At 55.8% G+C, this 13,396-nt stretch overlaps 1 protein-coding gene across 3 annotated transcripts in view; it reads left to right on the top strand.

Moving 5' to 3' along the window:
• The window catches only part of NOS2 (nitric oxide synthase 2), a 43,629-nt gene extending 30,541 nt beyond the window's left edge, over nucleotides 1–13,088 (top strand). For all 3 annotated transcript variants that reach the window (XM_015118886.3, XM_077970564.1, XM_077970565.1), the window contains 12 exons: nucleotides 289–338; nucleotides 728–902; nucleotides 2,067–2,199; nucleotides 3,330–3,408; nucleotides 4,201–4,382; nucleotides 5,772–5,935; nucleotides 6,891–7,098; nucleotides 8,668–8,755; nucleotides 9,136–9,257; nucleotides 9,690–9,838; nucleotides 10,794–10,988; nucleotides 12,511–13,088. In XM_015118886.3, coding sequence (XP_014974372.3) covers nucleotides 289–338; nucleotides 728–902; nucleotides 2,067–2,199; nucleotides 3,330–3,408; nucleotides 4,201–4,382; nucleotides 5,772–5,935; nucleotides 6,891–7,098; nucleotides 8,668–8,755; nucleotides 9,136–9,257; nucleotides 9,690–9,838; nucleotides 10,794–10,988; nucleotides 12,511–12,618 — 1,653 coding nt within the window. In that variant the 3' untranslated portion in view covers nucleotides 12,619–13,088. The remainder of the gene's footprint in view (nucleotides 1–288; nucleotides 339–727; nucleotides 903–2,066; nucleotides 2,200–3,329; nucleotides 3,409–4,200; nucleotides 4,383–5,771; nucleotides 5,936–6,890; nucleotides 7,099–8,667; nucleotides 8,756–9,135; nucleotides 9,258–9,689; nucleotides 9,839–10,793; nucleotides 10,989–12,510) is intronic.
• The last annotated feature ends 308 nt before the right edge of the window (nucleotides 13,089–13,396 follow it).

Here is a 13,396-nt window from a genome sequence, read left to right as displayed (position 1 = left end):
GGCAGGCCCCCTCTGCCAGGGCTGGATGGGAGGAGGCCAGGCTGTTCTGGGTCTCCCACCAAGGGGCAGGGCCCACACGAGTTGCTACAGTTTAGCTGAAGTGAGAGACAAGCTAAACTTGTCAGCTGACAACCAGGTCCTTGGCCAGATGGCCCCACACATAAACCAACTTCCACTGTGGGCCGTGAACCTTCTCCTGCCAGCTGTGGCCAGGTTTCCAGAAGAAAGGAAAAAACAGTGTTTTTATTCATCCTGGCCTGAGAACTCTGTCGTTCCCTCTCTTTCTAGAAACTGAAGAAATCGCTCTTCATGCTGAAAGAGCTCACCAACAAATTCAGGTAAAACTTTTTCCCTCGTTCTACTCCTCCTAGCCCTGCCCTGTGGACCCAAAGTCTGGGTTCAGGAGATGGAACTGGGTGTGCACAGGGGGTCGTCTCAGAGCTGATCAGGCACAGAGGGACCCTGGGTCTAAGGTCTGTACTCACAGTATGTCAAGGGTCAAACCACAGAAACCAAGTCCCTCTCACAGGTCTGTAGGCCAAGCATGGGGTGGTCATGGGAGTTGGTGACAAGGCTCTGGGGTCAGGGGGACCCGAAGGGGATCCAGCTCCATGCTCCAGCTAGAGGGGAAGAGTCTGGGGCTGGCCCTCCAGGCTGTTGGTGCTGGGTGCTGGGTGCCAGGTGCTGCTTGCATGGGGCATGAGTCTCTGTGTGTGTTCTCGGGCAGGTATGCCGTGTTTGGCCTTGGCTCCAGCATGTACCCTCGGTTCTGCGCCTTTGCTCATGACATCGATCAGAAGCTGTCCCACCTGGGGGCCTCTCAGCTCACCCCTATGGGAGAAGGGGACGAACTCAGTGGGCAGGAGGACGCCTTCCGCAGCTGGGCCGTGCAAACCTTCAAGGTCGGTTCCCAGCCAGAGCTGCCCCACAGCAGGGACATGACAGGGAGCATTCATGCCTAGGACATCTGTGCTGAACATCCCAGGTGCCATGACCTCTGCCCGTGGTCCTGTAGATGTGTTCCCAGACATGGGCCAGGGCCACTGACCTGAGGGCGCAGGTCACTGCTGCTCTCCCTCAGCCCCCCAGAAGAGCTCCACCTGGTGCACACCACTCTGGGGAAGCAGGTGGCACAGGTACCCCCTGCCCTTAGGGAGCTTCTAGTTTAAGGGCTTTCCCCCACTGACTACCTAGGTCACCTCTTAACTTCTGTGTCTGTTTCAGTCTCGCAGCCATAGAGAGCCTGGGCACAGGCACCACACAGTGGGCCCTCGGCAGATGCTGACCCCTTATCTCTCCACCACCACTTTGGATCCACTCAGTGTCTCCGTAGCTATTTATTGCGGTGGTTGGCCCTAGTCACTTAGGGAACTCGTCAGTCATGCAGAGTGTCACTCACTGGTGGTGCTTAGGATTATCAGCGTGCGTCGGGGCAGGCTTGGTTCCAAAGCCCGGGCCTCCTCCATGTGGTTCCACAGCAGGAACATGGGGACAATCAGACCTCTCCCAGTGTGGGCATGAGGATACAAGATCATGTCAATATTGGCATTCATAATGGCTGGGCACAGTGGCACATGCCTGTAATTCAAGCACTTTAGGAGGCTGAGGTGGGCAGATCGCTTGAGCCCAGGAGCTCAGAACTAGCCTGGGTAACATGTGAAACCTGCCTCTACTGAAAATACAGAAAATTGACTGGGCTTGCTTGTGCATAATTGGTGTCAGCTACTCGGAAGGCTGAGGTGGGAGGATTGCTTGAGCCCAGAGAGGTTGGGGCTTCAGTGAGCTATGATGGCACCACTGTACTCCAGCCTGGGTGACACAGTGAGACCCTGTCTCAAAACAAAAACAAAGCAATATTTATAATAGTAGCAATAGCTACTATGTGCCAAGCCCAGGCACCTCTTTGAGTCCTTGCTGTCACCCTATCAGGTAAGTGTGCTTAGAACTCACATGAAGCCCACGGCTCAGTGTTTGGTCCATGGTAAGGGCCTAAAAAGTGGTAGCCCCGGTGGTGCGGATGCTGCTGCTGCTGACCGTTAACCCCAGTCTGCTCCACCTTCTTCCAGGCAGCCTGTGAGACGTTTGATGTCCGAGGCAAACAGCACATTCAGATCCCCAAGCTCTACACCTCCAGTGTGACCTGGAACCCACACCACTACAGGCTCGTGCAGGACTCACAGCCTTTGGACCTCAGCAAAGGTACCTGCTTCTCAGCAGCACACGGGGCTTGTTTGTGTTGGGGTCTGAGCCCTGAGCCCACTGTCAAGGAGACCCCCGGGTCTCCTTCTGAACAGAGACAGCTGGCCTGGGCGCCTCCCTCTCGCTGCATGCAAGAGCCTGTTAGGGTGCAAGACTCAAGGCGCTGAGGGAGGCTGTTTCAGGAGGGAGCCCCAGGAGGGTGGTGGAGAGAGAAGGGGACAGCATCTGCCGAGGGCCTACTGTGTGCCGGGCACTGTGCGGGGCTCCTGGCCCACATGGGCTAAGTGAGCCTGGACACTCCTCCTGGGAGAAAGGCACAGAAGGAGAAATTGCAGTTCAGGGAGGTGAAGCACGTTGCTAGCCTGTGGCCATGTTGGGGTCTGAGCCCCCGCCTTCCAGCCGCAAAGGCAGCCAAGGGTCGTGAAGAAGGCGTCGCAGAGGCGATTCCAGGCTGTAGTGGTGAACTCTCCGCTCTGCACCCCGGGGTGCTGTGCCCTGTGCCCTGACTAAGATAGTCCTGCAGGTTTCTACGTTTCAGATATCCCCAATGTCAGCGATGCTCTCCTGTGGGTCCCAAGCCATGGAGATGTCCTGGGACTTTCGTTTTTAGGTTCCTAAATTGAATTTCCCAACACCTAGAAGCAATACCTAGAAGCTGCCCTGTATCAGATCAAGGACTTTTTTTTTGCGGGGGGGCGTTGGGGGACGGAGTCTCAGTCTGTCGTCCAGGCTGGAGTTCAGTGGCGCGATTCCCACTTATTGCAACCTCCGCCTCCCGGGTTCAAGTGATTCTCGTGCCTCAGCCTCCCTAGTAGCTGGGACTATAGGAACTACCACCATGCCTGGTTTCAGTACGTTGGCCAGTCTGGTCTCAGACTCCTGACCTCCAGTAATCCACCCACCTCGGACTCCAAAAGTGCTGGGATTGCAGACATGAGCCACCATGCCCGGCCTGGACCAAGGATCTTTATTTGTGGAATAAAAGGAAGAAAAAGAAAACCCTCAACGGCCACCTCAGCAGCATGCCCCAAGTGTAGTGTCCAGGTGTCACTGACTCAGACACCTGGGGGCTTCCCCTACCTATGCTCCAGAGCCACTTTGCCATTTCACCGTCTCTGTGTCCTTCGCAGCCCTCAGCAACGTGCACGCCAAGAACGTGTTCACCATGAGGCTCAAATCTCGGCAGAATCTACAGAGTCCGACATCCAGGTAAGGGAAAGTGCAGGGCTTCTCGGGTGATGCTCTGTCGATTTTATTCTAAGGAATGAAAGACCAGAAGAAGTCAGTCTTTGAAGGGAGAGGAGAGGAGCCTCTGCTGGCATTAGCAGCCGCACTGTCAGTAGGACCGGCCCACCTGGTAACCCGCGGCCACCTGTGCTTTTACATCTACTCTTGGTTAACCACGGGTCACATTTCCAGGTTGGACACTAAGCATCTGTCCACTTCCTCTCCTTCCTCATTGAACTCTTTCACTAAAAGGAGAGTGCAAGAGAGACTTAAACTGTTTGACTCATTCTGAAGAACTTTCAGGAAAAGTGTTGGCAGGGAAGGAAATTTCCCAGCTCTGGGAAACGAGCCTTGTGGATTATCTGCAGGTTTCATTGATCTGTGCGGTCCTCCCCGCGTGCATTAGGAAAACTGGCCTTGGTTCTAATAAGAACAGGGTTTGTCCTGGCAACAAGGAAAGGTTTCTTCTGATGTCCACGTGTCTCCAAGGGGGATGCTTTCTCCAGGCAGAGGCTGTGGCCAAGCCCTTGGGGGACTCAGAGGGCTGCTGGGAAGGGGTGGGCTCTCTCCTCCCCAAAGGGAAGCTCCCGGGGCCCTCTCGAGCACCCCTGCCTGTGGGGATCCCTCATCCCAAGCTCAGGGTGGTGGCCCAGGCTTGTGGAACCAGCCAGGAAAATGAAAGGAGGGCACATTTCCTGGGGAAACTGGCCCGCCCATCGGGAGCCCTGGAGGAAATCCTCCAACGTCACCTGAGGCTTCATTTTCCTTCCCCAGCCGTGCCACCATCCTGGTGGAACTCTCCTGTGAGGACGGCCAAGGCCTGAACTACTTGCCGGGGGAGCACCTCGGGGTTTGTCCAGGCAACCAGCCCGCCCTGGTCCAAGGCATCCTGGAGCGAGTGGTGGACGGCCCCGCACCCCACCAGACAGTGCGCCTGGAGGCCCTGGACGAGAGCGGTGAGCCCCAGGCCAGAGAGCCAGTGCTGCCTGGCATCCTCCGGCCACCCCACCTGGCTGAGGGGCTGGGCCTGGGCCTGCTGGTGACAGCCATCCCTGCCCTTCCTGCTGAGAGGGTGGGCCACCAAAGCTCATGTGAAAGCAGTTATGAAAACAGTCCTAGCCCATAAGGCATCGCGCCCTGGCCTTAGTTTCCCCAGTGATAACAACATCCCCGCAATGCAGTGGCCGAAGTGAGAAAGTGGGATAAGCCGGGCACGGTGGCTCACGCCTGTAATCCCAGCACTTTGGGAGGCCGTGGCCGGTGGATCACTTGAGGTCAGGAGTCTGAGACAAGCCTGGCCAACATGATGAAACCCTGTCTCTACTAAAAGTACAAAACTAATTAACCAGAAATGGTGCTTCATGCCTGTAATCCCAGTCACTCGGGAGGCTGAGGCACAAGAATTGCTTGAAGCCAGGAGGTGGAGGTTGCAGTGATCAGAGATCTTGCCACTGTACTCCAGCCTGGGTGACAGAGACTCCATCTCAAAAAAATAAAAAAGAAAGTGGGACCAGAGAGGCAGAGCCTGGTGGTGCTCCCACTGTCCAGGAGAAAATGAGAGAACCTGAGACATGGGGACAACGAGACAGACGTCCTTGTGACTGTAGGGTGATGGATGTGGTTCATTATGCCTCTGTTCCAGAGGAGATAATGTCATGCTCATATTTTTACCTAATATTTAGAAAGCATCTGTGTGCCAGGTACAGCACGAGCTATTATGTGCACAGTTTGATTCAGTGCTCATGCCAACCCAGCAAGATAGGTTTTGGTATCAGATCTGTTTCACACGGAGGGAACCCAAGGCCCAGAGGCTTCAGTCACCTAGGAAGTGGGGAGCCAGGGTTTGAACCCATGTCTGCTGGCCCCAGAGTCTGTGCTGTGACTGCCCTGCATGCTGCCCCCCGGGACTTCCCTTTGGGCTCATCTTCTGCTCACACAGCACCTCTTGGTACAGCACCCAGGGGACTGCAGTCATGGGCTTTTCTCTGAGTGAACAACTGGCCTGTGAGGTATCCATTAGTCTTTGGTGGATTTAGTCACTGTGAGTCTGTAGATCGCCAGTGGGTGTCTTGCTAAAGTTCAGGTCTGGGCCAGGGAAGGACATGGTTAGTTCATCAGGACCACGCCAACTTAGTGCCCCTTGGGGGGATGGTGTTCAGCCTTTCCTGGCAATCCTTTCTCTATGCGCCACCTCCTTCCTGTCTTTTGCTCTTGGAACCAAGATTTCAGAGCCTCCTTTCCCCTGCAGCTGGAGAACAGGGGGTGTCTGCCTGGGGGCCTCGCTACCTACTGAGAATCCCGAATGGGGCCTCTTTTCCATCCTGACACCTTCCTTCCCCGTCCAGGCAGCTACTGGGTCAGTGACAAGAGGCTGCCCCCCTGCTCGCTCAGCCAGGCCCTCACCTACTTCCTGGATATCACCACCCCCCCAACCCAGCTGCTGCTGCAAAAGCTGGCCCAGGTGGCCACAGAAGCGACTGAGAGACAGAGGCTGGAGGCCCTGTGCCAGGTGAAGATCAGGGCTGGTGGGCAGGGGATATGTGGAGGGTCCCAGCATGTGGGGAACCAAAGCCCAGAGCTGGTCTTTAACTTCCAAGAGGGATCCACCCAGTTTCCCAAAGTGAGACCTGTCAAAGGCTGGTGGGAAGCCAGGCATCATCCGCTGGCCCATGTCTGGGACACAGTTGTGTTGAGTGAACTGGGTTTTTCCAAGTGTCTGCAGGATGCAGCCAGAGTGCACTGCCTTGAATATTAGCTAGAAAGGGGAGCCATCGTTATCTGTCTTTGCTTTCCCCAAAACTGGAATAAAGTTGTCACTTAAGATGTATTGGGGGATGGATGGTGTGGATGAATGGATAAATGGGCATTATGGACAGAGTGACAGATGGACAGCTGAATTAATAAGTTAATGAGAGAATGCATTAACTCACCTGCAACTGTCTGGTTCCAAGTCTGCAAACGGCACTGCTTGTCATTATTATCATCATCATTATAGCTAATTATCTTGATTCCAACTACCCCCACCACCATTATTTTGTGGCTGCAATGTACTAGCTTGGTACATGTTTTCTGGTTTAATTCCCATAACATCCCCACCAGGTAGGCAATGCTATCCTTGTTTCACAAAAGGTAAGTAATTGGGATGAGATTCCATAGTGAGGACACCCAGTCAAGATTTGAACCCAGGTCTGATTGGTTCCAAAGCCTTGCCCCAAATAAATTACAATAAAGATTTGACCCCTGCCCATGAGTTGCTGAGAGTGGAGGTAACACAAGTTAGATAAATGTACTGGACTGAGTTCCTCCAGGACAGGAACTATTTCTTCTCAAGCTTGGTAGTCTCAGCACCCTGGACAGTGCCTGGCACATGGACTTGAGTGGGTGAATGAATACTGGGTTGTGACAGCCTTTCCCCCAAAATGGGGCAGGCGCCCCGAGTCACTCACATCACCCTTGGCTTTCAGCCCTCAGAGTACAGCAAGTGGAAGTTCACCAACAGCCCCACGTTCCTGGAGGTGCTGGAGGAGTTCCCATCCCTGCGGGTGTCTGCTGGCTTCCTGCTCTCCCAGCTCCCCATTCTGAAGCCCAGGTTCTACTCCATCAGCTCCTCCCGGGATCACACGCCCACGGAGATCCACCTGACTGTGGCCGTGGTCACGTACCACACCCAAGGTGAGCCCAGGGCTCTGGAGCAGGCCCTCTCCACTCCTTATTGGGCATCTGTTCATCAACTCGGATTCAGCTCCCTCATCAGTTCAAGGAGGGAGGGAACACCCACAGCCTAGAGTTGTTAACAGTATTAGGAGGCGTGTGGGAGAGATCTCTAGGAACCAGGCACTAAACCAAGCCTTCTGTGTGTATATGATCAGTTACTATGTGGGGTAGGTACTGTGTGCATTTTACAGGTGGCACAGAAAGTCACACTGTTAGTAAGTGGAGAGCTGAGATTCGGACCTGGGTAGTCCAACTGCTGAGTCCAAGTCCTCCACCACTCCACTGTCCCACTACTCTGGCGACAATTTAATGAGATCAGACGTGGAGAGCACCCAACCCTTGGTGAGAATCCAGTGGTTCTTAGTCTTCCTGATTGTGCATCCTGAACGCAGGGGAGTCTGCATTGATTGTTCATTCGCTCACTGAGCTCATTTAGTGATGGTTTATTTCACACCTCCCCATGCCTGGCACTGGGGTGGGTGGGGAAATACAGCAGACATCAGCCCTGCCCTCAGGGAGCATCTAGAGGCAGCAGTGGAGAGATAGGCATAGAAATAATTACATGATTTTCATTGTGCAGAAGCCAAGAAGGAAAGGTCAGGGTCACTGAGGGAAGTGAAGGGTTGGTGGTGCTGCCATTGACGGGGAGGCCAACATCTCATCCAGGTGGTCTCGGCTCCACCACCGGCCTCTGCCCCCTGCCCTGCCCTCTGTAACTGAGAGTTGCCTGGGTTGGCAAAGCTGGGAGCTGTCCACACTTCCGAGCCCTCTGTCCTCTAGGAAGCAAAAACACAGTTTATAAAACCTTGGCAGAGACTCTGCCCTGCTAGAGAACACCCACCCAGACCAGGAGAGGAGAGGCCGACATGTACTTTGAGAGCAATATTCAATCCCGAGGAAAACCAGGGGGACCTCTGCAGTTGGTGGGAGGCCTCCTTCAAGTGCTGGGCCACTGTAAGGGGAACAGAACCCAGAGAGACCTCCTGGGTTTCTACAAGCCCAGGAGGGGCCACTGAGGAGGAAAGCGAGGCCCAGAGCAGGCTGAAATGCACGGAGCTCATCCACCACCCAGGGTTGCTGCCAGCAAGGGCCACGCTCATGAGCGCACACAGCAGTGGCCACCCTGAGGGGTCACTTCATGCTGCTGTCAGTGGAGCTCAGAGGTGAGCTGGGGGTGTTCCTGGAGAAAGTCTTTGGAAGGAGCACTGGAGTAGGAGTCAGGGAACCTGAGCTGTCCACCTGATTCCGCCACGACCTGAGTGACCTTGTCCAAGTCACTTTTCCTCTCCGGGACTCGGTTTCCGCATTGGCAGAAGGAGCAGCTTGCAGCCTCTCTAAGTCCCTTTCAACCTTCCTCAGCTCTGCGCTCTCAGAGGGTGGCGCTCAGAACCAGGACAAACAGCTGCTCATTGAGTCCTGAGAGTGCCTGAGTGGGGGCGTCCAAGGAGGCCGTGGTGTGGGCGGAGCAGCTGGTACAGTTTGCGCATGGGCAGTGGGGACGTTGGTCACTTTGTGTTATTGTTGCAGATGGCCAGGGTCCCCTGCACCACGGCGTCTGCAGCACATGGCTCAACAGCCTGAAGCCCCAAGACCCAGTGCCCTGCTTCATACGAAAGTAAGCACCGCTTCCGCTCTGTCCCCTGTGGGACCACTGACCCCTGGGGGTTCCGGGAGGAAAGGGAGGGATCTGGGGTTTAGGTGCTGCTCGGAGCCCCCACTGGGGTTACACTGGTGTGGCTGTCTCTAGCAGGGACAGTGGTGACAGGTGGGTTTCAGAGTCCAGTAAGCTTGGCCCTTTTTCAGAAGGACCTGGGGGAGGTGCTGGTGGCTGGACAGAGGTGAAGCAGCCTGCAGGATGTGGGAAATCAAATAGCAGCTGCTTGTCCTCTCCAACCCCTCACGACCGCCCCCCACAGGCCCAGCTCCCCAGGCACCCAGTGTGTGTGTGGGCCTGGGGTGTCTGAGGGCTGGCCCGTCTTCTCCTGTCCTCTTCAGCGCCAGCGGCTTCCACCTCCCCGAGGACCCCTCCCATCCTTGCATCCTGGTCGGGCCTGGCACAGGCATCGCCCCCTTCCGCAGTTTCTGGCAGCAGCGGCTCCATGACTCCCAGCACAAGGGTAAGGCTGGAGGCTTCCCAGGTGGGAGGGGCACCAGCGGGCAGCGCCTGCCTAGAAGCAGAACTGCAGCCCCACAAACGGCTCCCGGACCTTTCTGGAGGGAAGGCCTCCCAAATTTGCCTCCCTGTGTGGGACTCTGTGGGTTAGAATGTCTCCCACATCGTAGCCGGGGCTCCCCCTCCTGGGAGTGGAGGTAACTGAAAAGTCCCTGCTTTTGACCTCCGATGGGCTGAGGGAATTTTGCATCCGCACTTTCAGTTCAGTGACTATGGATGAGTGATCTGAATGCCTTGGGCCTCAGTTTCCTCATCTGTAAAGTGGGGATAATGCTGTTAAATAGCTAGTGGGAGTGAAATGAGAATTCCAGTTGGACTTGGCGCCGTGGCGCCCTCTGGTGGCCGACATGGTAACAACAGCCCGGGACTCCTGCAGGAGTGCGGGGAGGCCGCATGACCTTGGTGTTTGGGTGCCGCCGCCCAGATGAGGACCACATCTACCAGGAGGAGATGCTGGAGATGGCCCAGAAGGGGGTGCTGCATGCGGTGCACACAGCCTATTCTCGCCTGCCTGGCAAGCCCAAGGTAAATGCAGCCTCGAAGCAGTTGAAGCATTACACACACAGGCTCCAGGGTGAGCCCTGGGTCCCCACAGGCCCCTCGCCTCCCTGAGCCTTCAGCTCCTGAGCTCTGAAGTGCGGGTAGTTCACAACCATCAGGGCGATGCTGTGAAGAGTGTTACGCCCTCTCATATAGAAGAAGTGACAGGCCTGGAGAGGTTCGGGACTAACCTAGGTCACACGCGGGTTAAGCCCACAGCTCAGCCTGCTGAAGGTCCCCAGCAGGTCCCCTGGGACACGCAACTGCCCAGGGAGAGGTGGTGCAGGCTGGCTACGCTCAAGCCCAGCAAGGCTGGAGGGCGGCCAACGCTTCCATCACAGCCCTCAGAGGGTCTTTGCTGCCCCCAGGCCGCGTTGCCCCCTGAGCCTGGGGTGTCAGAATAGACTCTCGGCCTTCACACACTTGTCCCACCAGGGCACCTTTTGGGTCCAGTGCTCTGTGCCCAGTGCTGGGGCCAGTGTGCATCCTGTGCGGAGCCGGAGCAGAGAGTGTCCGACTGACTCCTGGACTGTCTAGCTGGGGAGCCCAGGATCCCCATCCTGCAGGGACCTGATGGACAGTCTGCATTGAGAGGCTCCTTTTTCTGGGGTGTAGGCAGAGCCCTGGGCGGGGGGACTGCCTTTATTGATGCCTCTTTGAAGCATGGCAAATCCAGAGACAGTCTGGGAGCCCCACTGGATGGTCAGCCCCTCGAGGGCAGGACTGTGTCCAGCATTTATCTCTCTACTCCCAGCCCAGCCCCCGGGGCATCTGTGCTCCTCCTCATCCTGAGCCTGGCCCCGTGCAAGGTCCTGGCTGGGAGGGTACTCATTCCACAGCCCTTAGTGCCCTCTCCCCGCCTCCCTGAGGCCAGCAGGCCTGTCTGCAAGCCTTGTCCCCAGCAGCTGGGGACTGGACCCACCACTTCCTCTGGTTTCAGGTCTATGTTCAGGACATCCTGCGGCAGCAGCTGGCCAGCGAGGTGCTCCGTGTGCTCCACGAGGAGCCGGGCCACCTCTATGTTTGCGGGGATGTGCGCATGGCCTGGGATGTGGCCCACACCCTGAAGCAGCTGGTGGCTGCCAAGCTGAACTTGAGTGAGGAGCAGATCGAGGACTATTTCTTTCAGCTCAAGGTATAGTAATGGGTGTGTGAGCTGAGGGTGTTGGCCAAGGCACAGGCCACTGGAGCCAGGACCAGGGGTGGCAGGTAGACCCAGGGGAGTCAGGCCCAGAAAAGTTCTGGATCCCAAGAGAATCTTAGCAGTGGCTGAGATCTGAGCTGGGTGGGCTGTCAGAAGGCCCCGCTGCACATCCCGGACTGGTCGCAGCTTTGGGAAGTCGGGTGAATGGGTTCCATTTTGCCGTCTGTGGAATGGGGGCAGGAGAGTCTCCTTGGCCTCTCCCCAAACCCCCTTTCAGAAAGTATCTGTGTGGCCAAAGCAAGGCTGTGAACACAGGGGAGAGCAAGGCTGCCCCCCGTCAGCCTCGTGTGAACCTCACACTTCTTATTCACACCCAGGCTGGCGTCTGCTCACCCGCATCCCCGCGGCAGCAAGGGCTTGCATTTCACTGATGAAGATAATAGTGATATTTATCAAGGGTTTCCACGGGGCATACTGCTTGCCAAGGATTCTCATGTGGCATTTCATTCAGTCCTGCCGAGGACTTTATGAGGGAAGCACCCTGCTTTACAGAGGGAAGGGGGCCTATGGGGTCCACAGCAGTGAGAGCCTAGAGTTCAGTCTGCCTCTCTGTGGTTCCAAAGCCTGTGACTGTCACTTCCATACTCTCCCTAAGACACATTCATACGTTCAACTGAACATTTATTGAGCACCTACTATGTGTCAGGGATAGAGCAGTAAATGAATCAGGCAAAAATTCCTTACATTCTACTAGGGCTGACAAACCCAAAAGAAAGAGGTGTAGTGCTTCAGAGAAAAACAGCAGGAAACAGCCCAGGAAACGCTGGGGAGTGTAATTGTAAATAGGCGGCCAGGGAAGGCAGAGCTGGAAGGCGGCGTCTGAGAATAAACCCGAGATAGTGAGGAGGAGCCCCGTGGATACTGAAGGAAACACTCGGGGCTGTTCTGGAGGGGGCAGCAGGTACAAAGGCCCGGGGGTGGGAGTTGAGCTGGCGTGTTGGAAGGACAGTGAGGAGATAACAGGCATTTCCCCAAATGGGTTGAATGGGTCAGTAGATATTTGGCATCAAAAAGGTTCCAAGGTCGAATAGCCTGGGACAGGCTTAGTTAAGCCAAGGCAAGCACGTTGCTTTACTACAAGGCTTCTGGGAGGCTTCAACCTGCTGCTGTGCGTCGGGACCCTTCAAGGCTGGGAGCAAAGCAAGGACATAGCGTTTCCCAGATGTATTTATCTCAGAGCTCACACTTCCTGGAGTTCACACTTCTTGGGTGGGGGGGTGAGCGCTGGGCAGGACATGGGAATGCCAAGTAAAGCTTTGGAGATGGTTAGAGGGCCGGCTCCAGAGCAGGTGCTGAGCGGGGTTAGGTTCTAAACCAGATTCCAGCACAATCTAAGTATGACAGTGGGGAAGACAGATGGCTCATGAAGGTCCACGTGACAGGGAAGCTGGGCAGCCCCGGGGGCTCATCCCAGCCTGGACTTGACACGTTGGTCTCTGTTTCCACCTAAAAGAGCCAGAAGCGCTATCATGAAGATATCTTTGGTGCTGTATTTCCCTACGAGGCGAAGAAGGACGGGGCGGCAGCGCAGCCCAGGAGCCTGGAGATGTCAGCCCTCTGATGGCCCACAGGAGGGGTTAAAACTGCCGGCACAGAACTTAACCAAGGAGCCAGCTCTGAGGTCACAGGGCCTGGGGAGATGGAGGAAAGTGATATCCCCCAGCGTCATGTCTTATTTCTCATCTCGTTCCCCATCAAGCCCTTTACTTGACCTCCTACCAAGTAGCACCCTGGATTGATCGGAGCCTCCTCTCTCAAGCTGGGGCCTCCCTGGTCCCTTGGAGACGAACGCTTCAATGCCAGACCTGGCAAGTGGGTGAAAGATGGAACCCGCTGCTGAGTGCACCACTTCATGTGACCACCAGGAGGTGCTGTTGCGCCACTGTGTATTTAACTGCCTTGTGTACAGTTATTTATGCCTCGGTATTTAAAAAACTAACACCCCAGTCTGCTCCCTATGGCCACTTGGGCCTTCCCTGTATGATTCCTTGATGGAGATATTTATATGAATTGCATTTTATTTTAATCACACTCTATGTGTGTGTGGGTGTTTTGTAGGGAAAGCTCCCCTCAGAGTGGGGAGCTGGTGGGTGTCACAGCCTGGACAGATCCTCCACAGAGGAACACCCCAGGCAGGCCATGGCTCCTCTGAAATGGCTGCCAGGTGTGACAGCAGCAGATGGAGCTTGTGCTGGTCTATGGGGCCTGAGGAAATGGATTCTTGCTGGGCCAAGCAGGATGTGTTGGCATCAGCTGGATGCGGAGCTGGGCTTCCAGTGGCTGGCCGAACCCCACACATGGGCACAGAGCCACTTTTCCCACGCAAGCCCTAACCCCTA

The sequence above is a fragment of the Macaca mulatta genome, chromosome 16, assembly GCF_049350105.2.
Source record: "Macaca mulatta isolate MMU2019108-1 chromosome 16, T2T-MMU8v2.0, whole genome shotgun sequence".
NCBI lineage: Eukaryota > Metazoa > Chordata > Mammalia > Primates > Cercopithecidae > Macaca > Macaca mulatta.
This window is presented reverse-complemented; position numbering and strand designations above follow the sequence as displayed.